The 22,111-nt window shown below is 60.8% G+C and overlaps 1 protein-coding gene across 5 annotated transcripts in view; it reads left to right on the top strand.

Moving 5' to 3' along the window:
• The first annotated feature begins 10,433 nt into the window (after positions 1-10,433).
• The window catches only part of PIEZO1 (piezo type mechanosensitive ion channel component 1), a 54,331-nt gene continuing 42,653 nt past the window's right edge, over positions 10,434-22,111 (top strand). For 4 of the 5 annotated variants that reach the window (XM_032612012.1, XM_032612013.1, XM_032612010.1 and 1 more), the window contains exon 1: positions 10,449-10,842. In XM_032612012.1, the coding sequence (XP_032467903.1) occupies positions 10,779-10,842 (64 nt within the window). In that variant the 5' untranslated portion in view covers positions 10,449-10,778. Of the gene's footprint in view, positions 10,843-22,111 lie in introns of all 5 variants that reach the window. The other variant, XR_004346795.1, reaches the window with a different exon arrangement.

The raw sequence follows: 22,111 nt of genomic DNA, 5'->3' as shown, positions 1-22,111 counted from the left end.
ATCCACACAGCCACCTAGGATGTGGATGGCTACAGATAACGCCCATTTCATGGATGAGAAGACTGAGGCCCGAGAGGTTGAGCCACTTGCTTCGGGCCACACACCCTGCAAGTGGCTGAGCTGAAATTCAAACCTAGGCCCCTGCTGGCTGGCCCACGCATGTGGGCTGAGCCAGAGCCTATCTGCCCACCCAGGTGGCCCCCGTCCCTGACTGGGAGTGACTTGGTTCCGTCCGTCCACCAGCTCCTTGAGAGGCCTGTGGGCTTCATCTCTGCCAGCAGGGCCTGTTCTGGGTCTGCATACAGTAGCATCACTAGTTGTGGGCTGACCTAAACTTTCGACCTGGAGGTCGATCGAGGGGACCGTCGCGGTCTCCCATTTGCTTTTCCTGCAGAATTCCTCATCCCCACATTGGGTCTCTCATCAGGCTGCAGCTGAACCTTACAGACCTTGGCAATCTGGTGCTGTCACTCAACCTGTCGCTGTGCCCTGGTCTCAGCCAGCATCCTCAGTGCTCCTCGCCTTTCCAGTTACACCCCAACGTGAGGCCGGATTATCTTCACATGCTTTGACCAAAACAACTCGTCACAGCAGATTGGATGTGGAGCGGCTGTGAGAATCCAGCTGTCTCCTATTCAACCAGACGTTAAAGTGACGCAAAAAGGTAAGGAATGCCACTCTTCTCACTAAAATTTTTTGTCTTGGAAACTACAATTAGTTTTCATTTATAAAATATGGATGTATTATTGTTATTTTTAATGATTTAATACATAAATTTTTTAAAGCCTTAGTTTTGGGGGTTTTTTTGTTTGTTTTTTTGCGGTACGCGGGCCTCACTGTTGTGGCCTCTCCCGTTGTGGAGCACAGGCTCCGGACGCGCAGGCTCCGCGGCATGTGGGATCTTCCTGGACGGGGGCACGAACCCGTGTCCCCTGCATTGGCAGGCGGACTCTCGATCACTGCACCAACAGGGAAGCCCAAAGCCTTAGTTTTAATTTTTAATATGGCAAATACTGATAGATAAAAGCCCCTAGGGGTCCTCAGAAATGTTTAGGGGTGTACGGCTTGTGAGGCAGAGCTGGGGTCCGGATGGGTAAAGGCCAGGACCTGCAGTCAAACAGCCCAAGTGGAATCCGGTTGGGTGACTCCACACAGGTGGCTGCACCACCCCGGGCCTCAGTCTTCTCATCTGTAACAAGGGATGGTAACTACTTGGCTCGTGAGGACTGAATGTGGGTACAGTGCTTAGCACAATGCCCGGACCACAGCCACTTAAAATAGATGGGGCTTGGGGATTCCTTGGAGGTCCAGCGGTTAGGACCCTGCGCTTTCACCGCTGGGGCCCAGGTTCGATCCCTGGTTGGGGAAGTAAGATCCCTCAAGCCGCACAGCATGGCACCCCCCCAAAAAAGAAAAGTTAAAAATAAATAAAATAAAATATATGGGGCTTGCCGTCACCACCACCACCACCACCACCACCACCATCGTCATTTTAGCCACGCTCCAAAAGATGAACAGAGTTGCAGTAGGTTCTGAGTTTGGACCACAGCCACGTCTGACCTTCCCTAACTTCCCTAGAATCCACCCCAGCCCCGGTGCTCCCCCTGCCCGTCTGCCACCTCAGTACATGCGTGGCATGAATGGCTGGTCCCCACGTGCTCTACCTTGGAGCCATTTGTACGGAACGACAATCACCCAGGGGTGTGTAGCGCCTTACCGTTTTTAAAGCAATTTCAGAAAACAAGAGTAGCTGGCCTCTGCTGAGGTGTGCTCTGTGCAGGCCCTGGTCCCTGTGATTGCAACGCCTTATCTGACCCCTCAAAGCAAACCCACAAGCGGTACCCCATTTTGGGGTGAAGAGGCCGAGACTCACGGGGCACAGAGCGGGTGCACCAGGGAGCTGTGTCTGTACCCGCACCTCTGCCTCTCAGTCTGCCTCTCTTCCTTCCCAGAGACCAGACTGGAGTCAGAGACTAGTGGTGGAATTCAGGCTTTCCGGGACCTCCCCTGGGCCCCGCAAAGAATGCCTCACCTGCAGCCACGAGGGAGCTTTTAATGGCCTTGGCTTGTAATGCGAGGTCCGTGGCCAAGTATGGAGGCAGCTTTCACCTTCAGTGAAGGCGTTTGGGTCTCAGCCAGGATCCATCCGCACTTGGTCCACCAGGCAAGCTTGGACTCCATCACTGGACGGAACAAAGAGGGAGGCTGCTGCCCCCAGGGTGAGTGACTCGGGAAGTCTCCTCTCCCCGCCAAGCCTCGGTCTCTTCATCCTACCAGGGGGACCTCAAGGGAACCTGGTCTCAGCAGGCTCCTGGGAGAGTCCTGGAAAAGGGAACTGGGCCTGAAACTCCCACGTGGTTTCAGAGCAGGCAGGGGGAGTGCTCTGTGTCTTGCTGCACTGTGAGTGTCTAGAGCAGTGCTTGCCAGTAGAAATGCAACAGGAGCCACAAGTGTAACTTAAACTTTTCTAGTAGCACGTTAAAAAAGTAAAAAGAATCATGTGACAGTAATTTTTAAAATATATCTTTACTTTGCCCATTATTTCCCAGATGTTATTTCAACCAGTAGTCAACGTAAACTTATTATTAACGAAGTATTTCCAGTTTTCTCACCATCATAATCATCACCAAGTACTGATCACTGATACCAGTCATGCTAAGTGTAGCATGTATGTTACACTGACAGCGCATCTCAGTTTGGGGCATGCTAAATTTTCATGGCGTACTCTATCTTTATTTCGAAATCATGAAATTGGAAAGGTGGACTCATGTGCCGAAGTTGTTCTAAGTAGACTTAAAAGTTTTCCGGTAACGGCAAAGGGTGTGAAAATTAACTAAAGGCGAATGCAAGTGCAGCCCAGCCCCCAGCGGCTCCCCATCGCCCAGGGCCAGGGCCCGTCTCAGCGCACCAGCTTGTGGAGCCCGGAGCAGGCAGGGTGGGTGTGGACGACCAGGCGGCCGGGCACATGGAAGAGACGGTGCGAGGACCCTGCAGCGCAGGAAGAAGCTCCTGGAGGCCGGAGACGAGGGCCAACCCCGGGCCCAGCCCTCGAGTGGACGAGCACCCGCAGGGGCAGGTCCGCGGCTCAGCCTGGAGCTGCCAATCACGGAGGCGGAGACGTGTGGTGAGGGGCGGGGCGAGCCTAGCGTGGGCGTGGTCCGCGAGCGGCGGGGCCTTGTCCGTCACGTGGCTTCGCGGACCGAGGCGGTGGAGGAGGGCTACGTAATGGGCGGGGCGAGCTCGCAGGGGGCGGGGCTGCCTCCAGGGGCCTGGCTGGGTGCAGACTCGCTGCGCGCCAGGGCGGGAAGTTTCCAGGCGCTACCGAGCCCAGACTTCACAGGCACACAGACTGGCCCAGCCGCGGCGCCGGCCGCCGGGGTCACCTGGTCACTGCAGCCCCAGGGTCCTGCCACGTCCCGGCTCGCCTGCAGGGACCGCCCCCCTGTCCTGACTCCTGCTGCCCTCCCGCCGCACCTTTTGCCCACTAGGGTGGCCCCACGTAGCAAGGCATCCTCCGTGGTCAGACGTCGTCCCAGGGAGAATGCCTAGACCTGCGTGAACAGCCCGACCGTAGGGGCCGTGCCTGAGACCGAGGGACTTGTCCTGAGGAAGCCAAAACGCCCCCGCGTCCGCCCAGCGCGTTCCTTCCCTCCACCCGAGGGCGAGCATGGGCATCTGAGCTTCTGACACAGGTGGGCACCCCTCCTGCCGTGACCCGTGGACTGCACTCGAGGGGCTGTAATGGCCCACCTTTAACACCTTGAAGGTCCCGCCACAAGCCACCCCGTCCAGGGTGAGCTGGGGAGTCCTGCATCTGAGAGCTCAAAGCCTGGCAGAGTGGAAGGTTAGTTGGTTCTAAGAGCTCGGGCTTGAAGTGAGGCGGCCGTCCGCCCATTCAGAAGTATTTACTGAGCTCCCGCTGTGCACCGGGCACCAAGCGCGGAGCCCAGGGGACCGTGGGGAGCGGGCAGTGGGGAAACATACCTTAAACAAGTGTATAACTAGGCCCCTGGGAGAGCCTGACCCAACCGACGTGGACTGGGTGGGAGTGACGCTCCCTAGGGGGCTGGCCATGCGGATGGGCCGGCAGGGAGCAGCTGGAGGGTGCCACGGTGGGGTCTGGGTGGGGCTGGGGGCCCTGGAGCTCGGGCAGTGAGGGCAATGTGTTGGCACGAGAGGGCGTGCATGGCCTCAGAGGGCATTTTGGTCTCTGCTGAGGGCAGTGGAAGACTTACGCCGGCAGTATTTTACAAGGCTGTCCTGGGTGGACTGGAGCCAGGGAGCGGCTGATGCAGTTCGTTGGGCAGAAGCCCATGGCTTTGGATTAGAGGGGCGGGTGGACTCAAGATTAGAGCAGGTGCCGACTCTTGCATGCAGCTGCGTGTGTGGCTGTGGGCAGGTGACCGAACTGCCCAAGAGGGTGTCGTGCAGGTCCGCGGGGCCAGCCTGCAGGGTGCTGCCTCAGGGCAGAGCTCAGGAGCAGGAACTGATTGGCCACTAGCGTGGGGCAGAGCCGGGGCATCCAAGGACTGGACGAGGAGGGCCCAGCCCAGGACTTTGGGAGCTAAAGGGAGGGACAGACCGTGTGGCCAGGGCAGGAATGATCACCAGCCCACGGAGGACTCAATACCCCCGAAAAGGTTTCAACTTCCTCCGAGGCTGGTGGGGAGGGAAGCGGTAGATCCGTGTTAACAGTACCTCAGTCGGTTGCTGTGCGGAGGACGGCGTGGGGCGAGAGGCCCAGAAGAGGCCGTGGCAGCCCCGCCGCTGACATCGGCTGGCTGTAGGAAGGGAGGAGGGGGTGAGTGTGACCCATCAGGGCCGCCAGCTGAGCCGCTCACCTGGTGATGCTCTCCTGGTCCTCCCAGGCCTGGGTCGTAACGCGTGGTCGCTGAGGCTGCCCTGTGCCAGCCAGCCCCCTTCCGCTGCCCAGGACACCCGGGTTGTCTGTCCTGGGTTCCTTCGGGATGTGGCTGGGGCAGTGAGATCTCAGAATCACACTCCCTTCCCAACAGCCAGGTGAAGAAGATGTAGAAATGGTGAGAAATGCCGTCTTCTCCCCTTAGCACCTTGCTCAGCGTAGCCTGAGTGGAGCCCTGCGGGGAAGGGATCCTTCGCAGGGAGAGGCCCAGGAGTTCTCGACACCAGGGCCCGGTAGAGGGCGGGCAGGTCAGCCTGGACTGTCCTTGGGCGCAGCACCCCCTTCTCCCAGCTCAGTTTCTCCACGTGTTATAAACATTTTCGAGTTATTGATTTTCTTTAGAACCACTGGTGCACTACTGACCCCCGGCCCCCAGGTCCTAATCCACGAAGGGGTGACGGGCCGTCTCACTCATGCCCCACGTTAACCTGCCTCCTCTGTGCCTTCACTCACCTGCTTTGTGCAAGTTTGGTGCTGGCCATTTTCCTGCCCCTCTTAATCCTAAGCACTGCCTCACAGTGGACATGATCCCAGTTCACGGGGAGGGCCACGCTTCAGACACTCCCCGGCCCCGCCTCTGCCCCCTGCCACCCCTCCCCTCCTCCCGTCCCCACTGCTGCCGGCTCAGTCCCCCTCCCGTGCCCTCCCAGGCAGAGCCAGGGAGGCACTCGAGGCTGGCGCGGGCCAGGTGGCGGGGGGCTGGGCAGAGCCGTTGGTCTCAGCAAGGCATGTCACCTCTGTGACGCCCCTCACCCTACTTGCCCCGCTAGCCTGTCAGCCACGGGGGACGCTGGGTGTGGGGCCGGTTCGTCTCTGCAGCTGGGCAGTGTCTGCGCCCGGGGCCGGGCCATCAGCCCCGACCCGATCACTTTGACCCGGTCCCTCCATCATCCCGTCCGGCTGGAGTCCGGTTTTGCTGCCAGGATGGGGGTAGGGTAACCACTGACGAACTTCTAGAAGTTGGCTTCACGTGGAAAACCCAGTTATTCATCGGGCCGCCTTTCCCCGCAGTGTGGGTTTAGTGCCCATGCCGTTCCTGGTGGCGGCCTGTGAAGGGCTCGCAGCCACAGGCCCCTGTAGGCACGTGTCTGCGTTGTAGGCGCCGATTTCCAGCCTCCCAACTCGGCCGGCCCGTGAGCCCGTGAGGGGGGCAGGTTCCAGACCGACTGGGAGCTGCCAGTGCAGAAGCAGGCGCCCCTGCTGACTCGGGTCCAGTCACGTCCCGAGCAGGGACAGGGCCGAGGGCTGGGCCTTCGGGCAGCGAGGAAGCAGGGTCACTCGGCCGATTCCCGGTGGGCAGGTGGCTGGGAGGGGGCTCCAGTAGGACGGGTCCCTCGGAAGGAACCAGGCCTGGGAACCGCTGACAGGAGCCTGACTTGGGCGTGTTCTCCGCTGGATCGATTCCTGGACCTGTTTCCGGGAAAGGGGGGCTGGGGAGACTCAGTGGGAATGTACTTGGGGAAATTAAAAAGTAATCCCCGATCTCATCAAGTCTCTGGCCAGGCAACGTGGGTGCCTCTGGGGAGGCCCCCGGAGGAGGACCAGCCGTAGTGTGGGCTGCGGGGAAATCGCTTAGCCTCATGCGAATCTCTCAAGTTAGTCGTTTATAGTGGTAAAAACCCATAATATAGAATTTATCATTTTAATCATTTTAAGTGCGCGATTCAGTGGCGTTAAGTACATTCACGTTGTTGTGTAACCTCCACCATTTGTAACCATTTCCTGAACTTTCTCATCATCCCGAAAAGAAAGTCCGTACCTGTTAAGTAATAACTCCCCATTCCCTTCTCCCCTCAGCCCCGGGAGCCGCTAATCTAGCTTCCAGTTTTATTAATTTGTCTCTCCTAGATGTTTTATATAAGTGGGATCGGGCAACACTCGCCCATTTGTGTCTCACTTCTTTTCGCTTAGCAGAACGGTCTCAGGGTTCATCCGGGTTGTAGCAGCGTCAGCGCTTTCCTTTTCACGGGCAGATAATGTTTCATCGTGTGGAGGGACCACGTTCGGTTTGTCCACTCATCTGTTCATGGACACTTGTGTTCTTTCTTCTCAGAAATAAGTTGTAAGTATAGAGACAGGTAAGGATGACTGTGTTATCCTCGGGGAAAGTTAAACCTGGGTGACGACAGCCCCGCTGATGACACTCTTCCCTCGGCCCATCCTCTCTCCATGGGGGACCTGACCATGCCTGCTTTTCCAAGACTAAGTTACTAGTTTTTAATTTAATTTCTTTTACATTGGAATATAGTTGATTTACAATGTGTTAGTTTCAGGTGTACAGCTAAGTGATGCAGTTATACGGACGTATAGCCGTTCTTTTTCAGATTCTTTTCCCATATAGGTTATTACAGAGTATTGAGTAGAGTTCCCTGTGCTATAACAGTAGGTCCTTGTTGACTATCTATTATATATATATGTGTGTATACGTTAACACCAAACTCCTAATTTATCCCCACCCGCACCCCGCATTTCCCCTTTGGTAACCATAAGTTTGTTTTCAAAGTCTGTGAGTGTGTTTCTGTTTTGTAAATAAGTTCACTTATATCTTGTTTTTTTAGATTTCACATATAAGTGATATCATATGATCTTTGTCTTTCTCTCTCTCTTTTTTTTTTTTTTTTTTTTTTGGTCCGTAGCATGTGGCATGTGGGACCTTAGTTCCCCAGCCAGGGATTGAACCTGTGCCCCCTGCAGTGGAAGCGCGGAGTCTTAACCACTGGACCAGCAGGGAAGTCCCTCTCTGTCTGACTGACTTCACTTAGTATGATCATCTCTAGGTCCATCCATGTTGCTGCAAATGGCATTATTTCATTCTTTTTATGGAAAGAATTCCATTGTATATATGTGCCACATCTTCTTTATCCATTCATCTGTCGATAGACATTTAGGTTGCTTCCATGACCTGGCTGTTGTGAATAACGCTGCAGTGAACATTGGGGTGCGTGTGTCTTTTTGAATTACAGTTTTCTCCGGACATATGCCCAGGAGTGGGACTGCTGGATCATATGGTAGCTCTATTTTTAGTTTTTTAAGGAACCTCCATACCGTTCTTTAGAGTAGTTACATTTCTATTTTAGTCAACAAGTGTGGTAGGACCCCGAGCCATGGGGTTGTAGGGCAGAAATGGCTTTGGGCTTGGAATCAGGAAAGTTGGTCTTAAGGCCTGGCTTGTCCTTTGGCAAATGACGTCCCCCCCCTCGGGCCCCCGCTTCCTTGTCTGCCAAGGATTAGAACCTGCATTACTGAACAGCCAGCACTGCCCCCGCCCCCTACTCGGCAAGTCGGCAGGTTGGGAAGTTCTTCTGCTGAGAATCTGTCCCCACTGTGCTCCTGTAAAATGTATTTTGTGAACAGGTGATACGTGTATACAGCAAAAAACCACAACACAAAAAGGCATTTCAGCAACCACTGTTCCCCTCCCACCCCATAGTGCAGCTCCACCCCTACCGGCCTGGCTGTGGCGCGCGTTCCTCCCAGAGACTGTGTCCACGACGGCCAGGCGTGGGCCAACGCCTCTGCTTTTCCCGGTTGTAATACTGTGTCTTAGGGATTGTTCCGTGTTGATACACAGAGAGTTGCTTCAGTCTCTAACTGCTTTGAAGCACTCCACGGCAGGATACGTGATGATTTCTTCTAACAGCTCCTCAATTTGCCAGAACAGTTGGTTTCTTTCCTGTCTTTTCGCTGCTCACAATTCTTGGAAGCGCACATTCTGCTCCTCTGCAGGGAAAGTCCTTCCTTTGTTCTGGAGCCAGACGGGAGGGTGGGAAGCACGGTGAGCCAGGTCCCCGAAGCTGCGGGGGTGCTCGGGGCCGCCTGCCCAGGGCTCTTGTCCCCTCATCCTCATTCTGAGTCCTCCTGCTTCCCCCTCAGACTCTGCTCTTGGGATAGAGTCTAAAACCTTGTATCCTCCTAGGCCTTAGCTTAAGGGAGTGGTTTTTAAGCTTTTTGTTGTTTTTGCATTTAAACCCTTTATGCAAACAAGGCCCGGCGTAGGTGGACATCAGTGTCCCGAGAGGGGCCCCCTGCTGTCCCCTGGTCACCCTGAGGGCAGGCCAGGCAGAGGGCAGGGTGGGGGGAGCCCTAAGCCCAATGCTGTGTCTGTTCTGCCTGTTGTCTCTCCCTCTCCCTCTGCCCTCCTCTCTCCAGTCCACAGCCCGGTTAAGAATGACGAGGGTGGTGGGTAACCGAGGGGACCGATGGTAACCCCTCAAGGGTGTGCGTTACTTCACACCACTTTTACATGGTCTCTTAAATCTTCACAGCTTTGCAGCTGGCCCCCATCCCATCTCACAGATGCCCCCCAAGGCTCAGAGAGGGGGCTGGCCTGTTGGGCAGAAGGCCGGCAGCCAGTAGAGCTGCCATGGGCTGTCCCTCGGTCATCTCTCTGGACGCTGCTGCTGCTTGGGGACCCTGGCCACAATCCCTGCCAAGGGATGGCCTCAGGCGGCCAGGTTCGGGCCTGGGACTCTCAAGGAGCTCAACCCCATGTCCCCAGCCTCCTTTGGTCTCTGACCTTGGGGAGGAACCCCGAGGCTACAAGTCTCAAGGGCTCTAGAGCAAGTCCAGGGTGAGACATGACTCCAGCAAGGAGAGGCAGAGAGAAAACCAGTCAGCACTGAAACACCAGATTTCATGGAAGTCCCCATTTCTGGCTTTTGAAGAGTGGGAGGGTCTGGGCCTGTGTTGGAGCTGGGATGGTTGGCCAGCTGGAGCCGGGCGGTGCCTCGTGCAGGCTCTGGGTCCCCACCGCACCCATCAGCTTCCTCAGGCCCTCACCCGGTCCTGGGTCCCGTCACCCTCGGTGGGCTCTGCCTTACACACCGAGCGGCTCTCTTTTTCTCCTTTCCCAGCCCAATTCAAGGGTGGAGAAGGCCAAACTGGGGTGGCCGGGTGAAGTGCCCAGCGCAGCCTGGGCTCAGACCCTGGCCTAGCCGCCCAAGGGCGGTTATCGCTTCTCTGCTATGGCAGAGGGATCAGGGCAGAGCTGGCGGTGGTGGCAGGCGCGGGTGGAAGCGGCCCGCAGCCCCCGTCGGACCTCAAGGGCTTCCCGCCCCGACATCCAGCCCGGCCGCGGCCCTGGCCCTGCGGGCGGGGCCTCCGAGCCACCCCACGGTCCCCAGGGGGCGCTGCGGGTCCGCGTCCCTGGGAGCAAAACCCCAGCTGCTCCTGCAGTGCGGGGCGCTGATGCGGGTGGCGTGCTGCCGCGGAAGCCCGGAGATAGGGCCCCTTTCTTGAGCCCTCCGGACCGGGACCGCCGGGGGAGAAGCGGCCCCCGCCCGCTCCCACGCGACTCCGAGCGGCAGCGCCAAGGCTGTTGAGGGTGGAGGTCTTCTCGGGGAGTACTCCGCACGGGGGTCTCCGGTCCCCGCTGGCCGGCCCCGGCCGGGAGGGCTGGTGGGGGGCGCGGGCGGCACGGAGCGGCGGAGGGGTTGCCGGGGCGTGCCGGGCCGTCGGGGAGGCGCGGGGGCGGGCACGCCGGGAGGGCGGGGGCCGAGCTTATAAAGGCGGGCTGAGGGAGGAGGGAGCCACCGAGCCGCGTCCTGCCGTGCTCGGCTTCCGCGAGCCACCGAGAGCCGTGCGCTGCGCTCCGCCGCGGGGCAGGGCTGACACCGGAGCGAGCGCGGGCCCCAGCCGTCGGCACCGGCGGGGTGCGGTGGGCCCCGGCCCTAGGAGGAGGACCAGGAGGGCGCGGAGGCGCTCGTGTCCCCACAGACCAGCCGGGGTCCTGGCCGCTGCGCGCGGCACGTGCAGCGACCCGCCCTGTGCGCCATGCGCCGGCCGCGGCTCCCCAGCGCCGCCCTTTAGTGCCGCGGCGGCCGAGCGACCCCGGGCCGGCTCCGCGGGCCCCTCGGGCATGGAGCCGCACGTGCTCGGCGCCGTCCTCTACTGGCTGCTGCTGCCCTTCGTGCTCCTGGCCGGTGAGTTGGGGAGTGCGCTGCGGGCTCTGGTCTGGGACGGGGTCTGCGTCCCCGCTCCCGGTTTCCGGCCCGACCAACCAGCGAGGCTGGCGGGGCGAGGACCGTGCGCGGGCGGGCGGGCGCGGAGATTCCCTGGGACGCGCGCGGCCCTGGGCGCCGGCATTCCAGAAGCATGAGAGCGCCGGGGGAGCGCCGGGGCCCCGTCCCAGCGCCAGGCTGGGAGGGCGGTGGCGGGGTGGTGGGCAGATGGCACCCGGGCGCCCACAGGGGCGGGCAACGAGCGACCCCCGGAGAGGGCGGCTCGTGTCTACGCCCTGGGCGCTGAGAGAAGGGACACGAGGGTAGGGGAATGTTGGCCTCTATGGGAGGGGCTGGGGCGTCGGTGAGGGGGGCACGAATCTCTTCTTCTCTTTCGTGTTAAAAAAAAAAAAGCTCAAATTTGCATCACGACTTCCTGACCAATCTGGGAGAAGGCGGGCTTCCTGCCTGGAGCTGTTTAATCTGGAGCCTCCGGAGGCTCTAGCGTCGTTGTGCCCTGGGCTCGGCCCCCCTCGCTCTTCCCCTTCCCGTCCCCACCCCACAGCCGGACTAGGGCAGGCCCATGCTCTGGAAAACATGGTTGGGGTTCCTCCCTGCCGCCCTGGTGTCCTGGCTTAACTCCGCTGGGCTCTAGTGCTGCGAGAGGGGCGGGGCAGGCTGCGCCCTGGGCTGGGGGAGGGAATGCCCCGCAGAAGGCTCTGGTCTTGGTATCAGAGCTGAGGGTCCGCAACCTTGCTGCTTGCCGTGTCATCGGCGCCCCTTCCCGGAAGCTCGTAGTTGTGGCTTTCGTTGCTCCATGACCCTCCCCCTCTGCACCCCTCCTGGCCTCCCTGTGCCCAGGGCAGAGTGTCCGAGACTCATTTCACCCTTCACACGCCAGCCCTTGGCCCTCAGCTCCCTCCGCTGGGGCTGTCTCTACTGGGTGTGAGCTGGAAAGCAGTCTGATTAAATTAATTCGCGGAAACATGGAACGGTTTGCAGTGTGAGTCTGCCTGTTGGGTGAAAATTTGTCCGACCGTGGTGGGTGTTGTTGGTGTTTTTATGCTGAAAGCCTTTCCAGAGCCTCTGAAATCGCTCCAGGTGGAATCTGCCAACTTGTTATACGTAGGAGCGGGCTCCAGTGGGCTAGGAATGTGGGACCCAGAGCAGCCTGCCCTCGGCTCCCAGACAGACTGTGTTTTGATTTATAGCAGAGAAAGGTGGTGAGACTTGGGAAAATTTTCAGGACAGGAATCAATGAAAACCATTGAGGTCAGGGAGGAGGGTCTGAGTCAGCCTTGCACGGACAGGACAGTCCGGGATGTGCTCGGGGGAGTGCGGGGCCCGTCGGCCTTTCTCCTCGTGCCTCTGGAGGGTAGACGTTAACAGGCTAGCAGAACAGACCCAGCTGGACGTATGGCTCAGAAGCTGGTAAGCCTCTCAGAGGGGCAGGTGGGCCTCGGACGGCCCCGCAGCACACCTGCGGCCTCCTTAGGCTGTGAAGCCAGGAGGGGAATTGGGTAGGCCTGCGCGGTGGGCGCTCGCTCCTGAAGGGCGCGCCTCCCCACGTGGTGCAGTCTCCTCGTTCAGGGTCAGCAGACTTTTTCTGTGATGGGCTGGATAGTAAATATTTTCACATCACGAGCTCTTCTGGTGTTTTTTCCAACCATTAAAAAATGTAAACACCACTCCTAGCTTGTGAGCTATAGCAGAACAAGTGGTGGAGCCAGGCCCAGCCCCAGGGCCAGAGTTTATTGACCCCGAGAATTAATATGTGTTCTTCGGGCTGTTGCCTGTAACCCAAATGGGTGATTTGGGCAGGGGGGAGGGTAGGTCTCTCGGTCTGTGGTTGCAGACGTGGCACTAGCTCAGGGTTCCCACCTGGGCTATATTGGAGTCACCTGAGAGCTTTCACATCCTGATTGTTTGTGCACGTGGGTCGGCTTTCCTGTAAATCTAAAACTGTCCCCCAAATGAAGTCTGTTCATTAAAACCCTGGTGCCCTGGCCGTGCCCCGCATGGATTCTGTGTCTGGGTGTGGGGCTCGGCCTTCCACATTTTTTCTTGAGCTTTGTGGGAGGGTGATGTAGAGCCGGCCAGGAGCCCGGCGCAGTGACACCTGAGAGGCTGGAGGCCGGCTCGGCTCTCGGGTTGGGGCGTGGGCGGCCCCTGAGGGAGCTCGCTGTGTGCTGCCGCCTTCTGAGCGCCCCGCAGTCTGTGGCGAGCTTTGGTAGAGTTGGTTAGTTCTCCGGTGTTTCCCAGTGAGTGGTCGGTGCTGGATGAGGCCGTCAGACGGTACTGGTCAGACCTGTGCCTGTGCTGGCTCAGGCAGCGGCCGCAGTGAGGCTTTGGGTCATCCTGGGGTGCCCCTTGCCTCCCCAAATCCCACCTCCACCTCGTCACAGCAGAGACTCCCCAGCCCCACACCCTGCCTCCCCGGGAAGGGTGACGGCCTTCGACGTCTCACCTGTGGTCCCTGCAGCCCTGGGGGTCAGGACCCAGAGCTGGAAGTTTCTAGAGAGACAGAACACTTTGTGATTCCCATGGAACGGGCCCCGCCCTGCGACTCTTGACCTAATGGGCCTCCCAAAAGCAGCACCGTGGCCCAAAGGCAGGTGGGTAGAAGGCAGTAACTGTATCACTGATAGGGAAACACGGGCAGGGCGGCAACATGGCTTCCGCCTGCGGGATGGATGGGGCTCCCGGCCTCGTGGACACGCCTGCTGCACGCCAGTGTCGTCACCTGCACCAACCTGATCGTCACTGCCGTGTCACCGTTTAGAATGGGGACACTTCCTCCTTTTCATCGTGTTTTCACCATCACCGTCTTAACACCCCTGTGAGGCTGGCAGGAAGGCAGTGAGAAGACGGAGGCCTGGGACAGTGGGGCCCTGTTAGAAACCCAGGCCTGAGACTTCCCTCCTGGCCCCCTGGTGGTGACACCCCGCTAGGCTCTCGGGCTGGCGGTGAGCCTGGGGCCGTTCCTTTCCGAGGCCCCCAGAGCTGAGGATAGGTCTCGCTTTCATCTGCCACCTTGTAGGGGAGACGCGGCCTCCTGCAGCCCCTCCGAGGACTGAATAAGTCGCAGGACTCAGATGCCTGGTTGACGGGACCCAAGGGCTCAGTGTGCGTGGCCAGGGAAGGGGCTGGGGTCGGCCCAGGAGCCGAGGACGGGTCATCTGTGGTCATCTTGCAGGTGGCCATCCCACCAGCAGTCAGGCCAGCGGGAAGGGTCCTGCGGGGCAGTGTTGATTGGGGGGGCGGGGGTGACAAGCATCTCAGATCCTGTCCCTGGGGCTGCTTTCTGGGCGGTATCTCTCCCTCCAACACTTTCGTTTCTCAAAGATGGAGAGGGAAAGGGGCCCATCTGCTCTGAGCCCAACTGCAGGGGACTGCCTTCTGTGGCAGGGCCCCTACAGGGGTCGAGGGTATCCCCTGCCCCCCCTCCGCCCCACCAGCACAGTCTTTAGGGCCCAGCGTGAGCTGCCTCCTACAGGAAGCCACTTTTTTTTTTTCTAATTGCGGTACGCGGGCCTCTTACTGCTGTGGCCTCTCCCGTTGTGGAGCACAGGCTGCAGACGCGCAGGCCCAGCGGCCACGGCTCACGGGCCCAGCCGCTCCGCGGCATGTGGGATCTTCCTGGACCGGGGCACGAACCCGTGTCCCCTGCATCGGCAGGCGGGCTCTCAACCACTGTGCCACCAGGGAAGCCCAGGAAGCCACTCTTGACCACCCTGGTCCTCAGGAATCCCCTTTTCCTTAGAATTCAGTGAAGTCTTGTCTTCTTTGTTTTCTGTTTTAGAAATAGAGAGACTTGTTTTTAGATTCTTTCGTTTGTAGACTCTTTGCTCTGGTTACCAAAGCAATTTCCTTCTCCCCCGTGATGCTGACTCCAGGAGTTACAGAAGTGGGTCAGAAGTCCCCTCTGACTGCTGTGCAGCGGCTGGAGCCTGAGGCTGTCTTCAGGGGAGTCGATGCTCTGCATGGGAGCTCTGCCCCACTCCTGACCTTTGAACCCCTCTGAGTTGAGTTAAGCCTGTTTTCTGGATGAGGAACCTGGGGCTTGGGGGACTAGAACGCAGGCGAGAAAGGATGAATCTGGGGGTGAAATCCTCTTCTTCTCAGGGCAGGTGAGTCCCACACCTGCTGGCGGGGTGGGAGAACCTGGGGTGGGAGGTCTCAGGGAGGAGAGGGCGAGGCTGACCTTGCTGGAGGGGCTTGTGGGTGGCGCCAGCGTCTGTCCCGCTCTGAACCTGCCAGGCCCTCATCCCTCTGTCTGGGCCTCAGTTTCCTCCCCTGTAAACGAGACGATCAAAGCTTGAAGGCCGATCCCAGGTTTCTGATCTCTTGGTCCCTGGATGGGGCAGGGCGGGACGGTCCTGGTGGGCCGAGTGGAAGAGCCGCCCACCACCAGGTCCTGAATGTGCAGAGGTGCCCGCCGGCCACAGGCCGTTTCCAGGCGGGGAGGCGTGGTGTCCAGAGCCACCGTGCGTGACACCCGCCTGCTCAGATTCCTGTGCTCACGTGGGACGTTTCCCCAAGTTCATTCAAGCGTTCTCTCACCCAGGTCTCGTGGGACGGTGCTCCGGGTAGGCGCCTAGGTGCTGGTTCAGGGCCAGTGGCGGTGGGCGTGGGAGGGGCCGGGCCCATTCTCCTCTCTAATGGAGGCCGAGGTTTCCTTGGCTGTATAGCGAGGTGTGGGTCCCCCGCAGCTCCCGGCACCTTGGTTCTGTGAGTGCCTTTGCCGTGTTTATTCACGCTGTGCTGAGCCCAGATGGGAGAGAAACAGTGCAGACAAGTGACGCCGTACAGAACAAGGTCCAGGCTGGGCAGGGCTGGGGAGAGGTGGGCACCCAGCAGGACTCGTCTGCTGGAGGGAGAGAAGTTGTCCGCCAGGCCGGGGAAGGGGCAGGGTGGCAGATCGAAGGCTCCAGACCAGTGCAGCCCCCCAGGGTCGGACCGTCTGTGGAAGGAGGCGAACAGGTGGCCTGGTAGCTGGGGGGCTCCCATCCCCTAGTGGTGGCCAGTCGGAGGGTTGGGTTGGGGTGGAGAGGGCAGAGCAGTGCCGAGTGGACAGTCGGGGCCGGAGGGACCTGAGGCTTGACACCCCTCCCCCCGTCCCCATTTTGATTCTTTAATTTAGTGTTAATTACGCAAGTAATGTATGAGTACTTGTCATAAAACAGTGAAGTTTTGGGTCAGATGAGATTAAGTTCCTTCTTTAACCCTTTCTTCCTGTCTTCAGAAGGAAGGCCCTGGTCAGTGGCTGGGGCCCAAGGTTGCTGTGTCCCCACCTGTGAGGTTAGGTGGCTGTGGGTCTTTGGGGCCACGGCGCGCCCCCGCCCACCCCGACACGTGTGAGAGTGTTTCTTGGGGTGGCCCGGGGTCAGCAGCCTCTGCCCTGGAGAGGAGCCCGCGAGGCTGGGGCCTGGCGCTGCGGGCAGCTCTGCAGAAGCCGCTGACTGCGATGGGCATCGCCCGGCCCGGCCCAGCCGCCCGGTGCCGCCAGGGCACCCTCAGGCCGACGTGCGTGGCCCGCACTTCCCTGCGCCGTCTCGGGCCTTTGCCGAGTGGGGCGGGTCAATTTTTCTGGTGTGTTTTAATAACATAATTATAGGGAGTATTTTTAGTTGCCTGTAACGGCCGACTGTTTACCAGGCTCCGACCTGCGCGCTGTTTTTCTCCATGAATATATATAGACGGGCCTCTTCTCCTTCCTCGGGGCTCAGGCTAAAGAGGGAGCGTGGCCACCTCAGCTGCCTCCTGTGGTTTCCTTTGCCAGCGAACGGGCGGCTGAACCCGGCCCAGCGGCTTCCGCAGAGCGGGAGGGGTCTGGGGGCTGCTGTCCTTGAGAGCAGGTGGGGGGCCGGGGTGGGCGGGGCTTCTGTCCTGGGCTCTTAACGGCTGACCGTGTGGCGGGACGTGTCCCATGCAGGGAGCTGAGGCGGGAGGGACGCGCCTCTCAGGCCGTGTCCGGGCCCGGCTCCGACCCCGGCAGTGCCCAGGTGTGCTGGCCAGGCCCGTCCCCCAAGCGCTCCTCGCCTCCCCTGCCCTTCAGTGGCCTCCCGTGGATCCTCTGGGGAAAACAAGAGAACACAACTGTTATGCGCACAGGTTCCTTGGGCCTGCAGAAGCAGCCAGTGGCCCGTGATTGTGGCCCGGACTGTGGCTGGGTCTGGATGGGCACAGCAGGAACGGACACAGCCTGGCTCCCGGGCAGGGGCCTCACCGGCCTCAGGCCTGGGCCTCGGTCTCTCTCACCTCCTGGAACTGCCAGGGCCTGTGACCTGTGGCTGCCCTCAGTGACACCCCAGCCTCCCCTCGGGGCCCCAGGATCCTGTCTGCCTCCAGTCCCCCTCCCTCCCTCTCTCTCTCATTCAGTTGATTTCTGATTATGGTTAAAACACCATTTGAAACAACATGTCATCATAACAGCATTAACATGAGCTTTTCAAAGGGAAACTCAACCGTCCGTGCCACTACCCCCAGCTCAGCTGTTTCGTCCTCCCCTCCCCCTCGGTGGCCAGGGATCGTAGTGACCACGGGACACGCCCAGGAGCTCTGAGGGGCTTTGTGCCACGGGTACCTGTCTCCCCTGCTGGGGGTGGGGGTTGTCCCTGGGCTGCTTCACGGAGGGGCAGGTCACCCTCACCGCCGAGACCCCGGTCCCTGTGTGCCGGTGTGGGTCACCGGCGCTGAGTGTCCTGTCCAGCTGGCCGCCACGTGGGCACACAGCGCTGCATCGTCTACCTCAGTGTCCCCCCGTCCCCCAGCCCCCTGCAGCCTCCACCCATGTCCAGAAGCATCACCCCCTGGCCTGGACGGACGGGGGCCTCGGCACACCCAGCCCCAGGCTTCTGGCTCTGCGTCCAGATGCATCCCACAGCCAAGTGGCCTTCCCGGGACATCCGAGAGCTGTCCCCTGTGCCCATGGGGCCCCCCTCAGGACGAGCCTCCACTCACTTTCCGGCCTGCTGCCAGCAGTGCATTTGCTCCTGAGCCGGGGGGGGGGGGGGGGTGGGCGCTAGTGGCTTTTCCGTGTCACGGATGAGCACCCCGGGGGCAGAGTTCTCGCCCGTGACACTGCTGCCTCCCGGGAGCCCCGCCCCCGCTCATGTCAGTGTCTGGGGTGACCCCTGCCCCGCGGTTCCTGTGGCTGCGCCTCTTCCTCCACCAGCCTCCCACTTCCATCTGGTCTCCCAGCTCCCCGAGCTTGTCCTTGCCCCAGAACCTGCCGGCTGTCCCCCCGCCACCGCCTCCTGTGGCTGCCCTCCTCCCTCACAGACGCTCGGTGGCTCTGCCGCCTTCTACGCGTCCCTCGCCCGGCAGACGTGTCTGGAGAACCTGCCTGTGCCAGGCCCTGCTGTAGGCTCTGGGGTCCCGACAGAGCCCCCAGGCGAGGACGGCACGGTCCACGCGCAGAGCTTTCCGCTGAGACGTCAGGCACTCAGAGTCAAGGGTCGGGCCTTACGTGTTCTGTCTGCTGGGTTGACAGGCACATCTGTCCCCCTCCCCAAGCAAGATGGAGCTGTTTCTGCCGCCCACTCACCCCCCTCGACCCTGACTTCCTTCCCCAGGTCAGTTTTGCCTGCACTGGGGGGGTCCGTGCTCGAGGGACCACCGGGGTGTGTACTTCTGTGTCTGCTGCCTTCCGTGCCTTCCCGTCTCCGGGACGTGACGCTGTGTGTGTGCTGGTGGTTCCTTCTTTCTGGTGCTGACTAAGGTCCCCTGGATGCACTGCCACGTTTGCTTATCCGATCACCTGTTGCGCCTGGCGGGTAGGCGCGAGGCTGCTAGCCGCGTGGCGTCTCCGCGGACACACACTTGAATCTCATTCACTTCTGGCCGTGGGGTTGCTGGGTCACGGGCATCGCATGTTCCCTGCAAGGAAGCTTCGATCTGTCCTCCTGGTTGTCGTTTAGGGGACGCTCCGGGGCGCTCCACCCACGCCGCGCGTGGTGTTGGCCTCTGATTTTTGCTGGTTCGGGGCGTGCGGTGGCATCTCCCATGACCCCAGTCTTTGTTACCGTGATGCCAGTGATGTTAAGTGCCTTGGACATTTTCTCTGGCACACGTCTCTAGGACTCTTTCACCCATTAAAAAAAACTGGACTGTTTGTCTTTTTATTTCTGCCTCTGGGGGTTCGCTGTGGACTCGAGATCGTAAGCTCTTTATCAAACCTGTTTGTAGCGCACGTGGTTTTCCCTGCCTGCAGCTTACGATCCTAATTGCCTAATTTATGGTGTCCAGTTAAGAGCCAATCGTCTTCTTTATGGTGTCCAGTTAAGAGCAGGTGTTTCTTTTTTTGGGGGGGGGGTACGCGGGCCTCTCACTGTTGTGGCCTCTCCCGTTGCGGAGCACAGGCTCTGGACGCGCAGGCTCAGCGGCCATGGCTCACGGGCCCAGCCGCTCCACGACATGTGGGACCTTCCCGGACCGGGGCACGAACCCGCGTCCCCTGCATCAGCAGGCAGACTCTCAACCACTGCGCCGCCAAGGAAGCCCGAGCAGGTGTTTTTGATTCAAAGTCCTGTGAGCTCGGATGCTTCTGGCTGGGACGTCCTCTCCCGTGCCCCCAAGCTGGTGGCTGTGACCAGGTGCCTGGCTCATGGGGTCTCTGAGTGTTTCCTGGTGGGTGGGCCGCTCCGCTCTCTGGGCTGGGCCTTCCCACTTCCTCCCTGCCCTGCCCGTCCCATCCCATCCCATCCTGTCCCATCCCAGCCCTCCCCTTCCCTCCTCTGCTGTCTGCCCAGCCCTCTGCCCGCTCTCAGCTCTCCTCTGGGGCCTCTGTCCCACTGTCTGCAGGCTCTTGTCCTGGTGTCGCTCCTGCGGTGGGACCGTCACTCTGCCCTTCCACGCGGCCCCCCCCGGGCCGCCTGTTGAATGAAGCGGGTTCCTTTCGGCCTCTGCAGAGACGGTCCCAGTCTCCAGACCGCCGTTGCTGTGGTTCCCAGGGACGCAGTGACCATCTCTGTGCTCGCCTGCTCTCCCTTCTGAGTGTGCCCCTCAGCATAAGCTCCCCGGAGTCAGACCCCGAATCCCAGGACGGGACAGACTCGCTGTCGGATGCACACCTGGTGCTTTAGCAAATGCAGCCTCACCCGAGTGGGCACAGCCAGACCCCGGCGTGTAGCGTCCTGTGTGATGCTCCCGGGAGGCCTGTGCGGTCTCCCCGGTAGACGCGCCGCCTGCGGTCCTCGGGGCCTGTCCGCGTCCAGTCCGGCTCCCTCCTCTCTCCTGCGGCCGGCTCAGCTTAGCACACGCTCCGTGCTCACACACTCAGCTCGACAGACACACGCTTGGCCCATGTCTCCGCTCCGCGCGGGAGGCACCCGCCTGGGTCCTCTCCACCCTTGCTGGCGGGGTGGTGCCTCTTTTGTCCCTCAGCCCTCGTTTCCTTGTCACTGTCACTGCAGCTTGGCCACTGCCCAGTCCTGGGGGTGGGAAGTGGACAGAGGCAGAGGCTGACAAGCGGGCACTGCCTGAGGCCCCGCGGGTGCCGAGCCCTGCCTGTGACACCCCCTTCCCGCCGCAGGAACGTCCCACACCTTATCAGCAGGTGCACGCCGTCCCAGCTGGGGAGTGATGGCCAGGCTGGGCCCTAATCTCTGGAGGTCAGGAGCGAGGTGACACAGGGACAGTGGCCTGAGGCTCCACGACGGCCCAGGAATGGCACCGAGGGGCCCGTCGGGAGGGCAGCCTTGCCCTGTGACCCCGGTGGGGTCCTCTCCTGCCCCTGAATCCTTGTCCTGGCAAAGGGGCAGATCATGTGACCCCAGGAGGATGGGATTAGCATTGAAGCAGCGCTGGCACGTTGTGTGGCCTGGCAGCAGCTCCCCTTGGGGTCCTGGACGCTGGGGATGGCAGTGGGCTCTGGGTCCTATGTCCCTGTGTCCCCCTCAGGAAGCCGGGGCTGCCGGGCACCGGATGGCCAGGACCTCCTTTTCCCCTGGAGGCGGCCCCGTTGGGCCTTTCGCCACTGCCCCATCTGACTCTAGCCCTCTTAGGATCTGGGGACTCCGGGGTGGCCTTCCTTCCCGTCCTGTCCCCGGGTTGCAGGTGGCATGGCCACGCAGGCAGGGAGGGAGCCTGTGATCTGCTCGCCAGGCGGCTCCCCTCCCACCTCACCCTCCACCCGTCCACCTGTCCACCTTTCTTCTTGGAGCGAGGCCCCTCGTTCCCCTCCCCATCGCCTCCCTTGCCCCACAGACTGGGTGGGCCACCACCCTGGGAGGGCTGTGCTGGGCCCCTGTCCGCCCCCCTGCTTGGGAGAGCGAGGGACGAAGGGCTGGAGGCCGAGAGTGGCTTGCAGGGGTGGGCAGGGGGGCACCCTCTTCTGAGGGCCCATGCGGAGTTGAGCCCAGCTGGGAGGAGACCCCTGGCCCTCGAGGGCCAGAGCGGGCCTGAGGCAGATGGAGGGGTAACCTTCCAGAGGAAGCTGCAGGAAGCTTCTGGGCTCACCGGCTCCATCGCATTCCAGAGCCTGAGACACTTCCGGGCATCCCGGAGCGGGGCCCGCTTGTGTCTTCCGGAGGCATTGGAGGCCAGCAGGGGGCTGCAGGGTGCTGAGGACTTTGAGAGGAAGGGGCCACGAGGGCAGGGGTGGGGGCAGGGGTGACCTACGGACGTGGCGGTAGCTGCCAAGGGTCACCCCGCAGAGCCGGAGGAGGCGGCTGGGCACTGGGGCCACCGGAGGCGAGAGGAGCTGGAGGCCCTCCTCCCGGCTCTCTCCTCGGCCTGTCTGCAGGTGGGCGGGGGGCCTCTTGGTGTGAGTGCGGCTGCCAGGGGCTCGGCTCCGCCGGTTGTTTGTAACTTGCGGCCGGTTTCCTCGCTGCGCTGTGTCCTCTCTGGTGGCTCCCGCTGTGACTGGGCCACAGGAGCCCAGGTGGCTTTCCTAGTCTCCGGGCCATAGGGCACATCACGGCTTCCTCCCTTGCCACAGGGCAGGGGGTCCAGGGTTCCCGTCCCTTCTTCCCTGTTCTGAACACAGACCTAGGACAGCAGCCCCTGGAGACACGAGATGCTGGACCCCAGGTAGTGGGGCTGTCATGCCAGCGGCCGTGCTTGGAATCCAGCCTCCTGCCAGGATGGTTCCGGGGCTTCGGGGTGTTTATAAATGGGGATTTGGACATCGTCACCCCCTGTGTCACGTCCGTGCATCCTTGTCCTGCTTGGTACTGTTCTATGCACGGGCAGAGAGTGGGGGGCCCACTGGGGCTGCCCTGGGACCTCAGGTGTTTTCTGCCCCGTC

This window comes from Phocoena sinus, chromosome 19 (assembly GCF_008692025.1).
Source record: "Phocoena sinus isolate mPhoSin1 chromosome 19, mPhoSin1.pri, whole genome shotgun sequence".
NCBI lineage: Eukaryota > Metazoa > Chordata > Mammalia > Artiodactyla > Phocoenidae > Phocoena > Phocoena sinus.
Note: the sequence above shows the minus strand (reverse complement) of the source record. Positions and strands in the feature narration are given on the sequence as shown.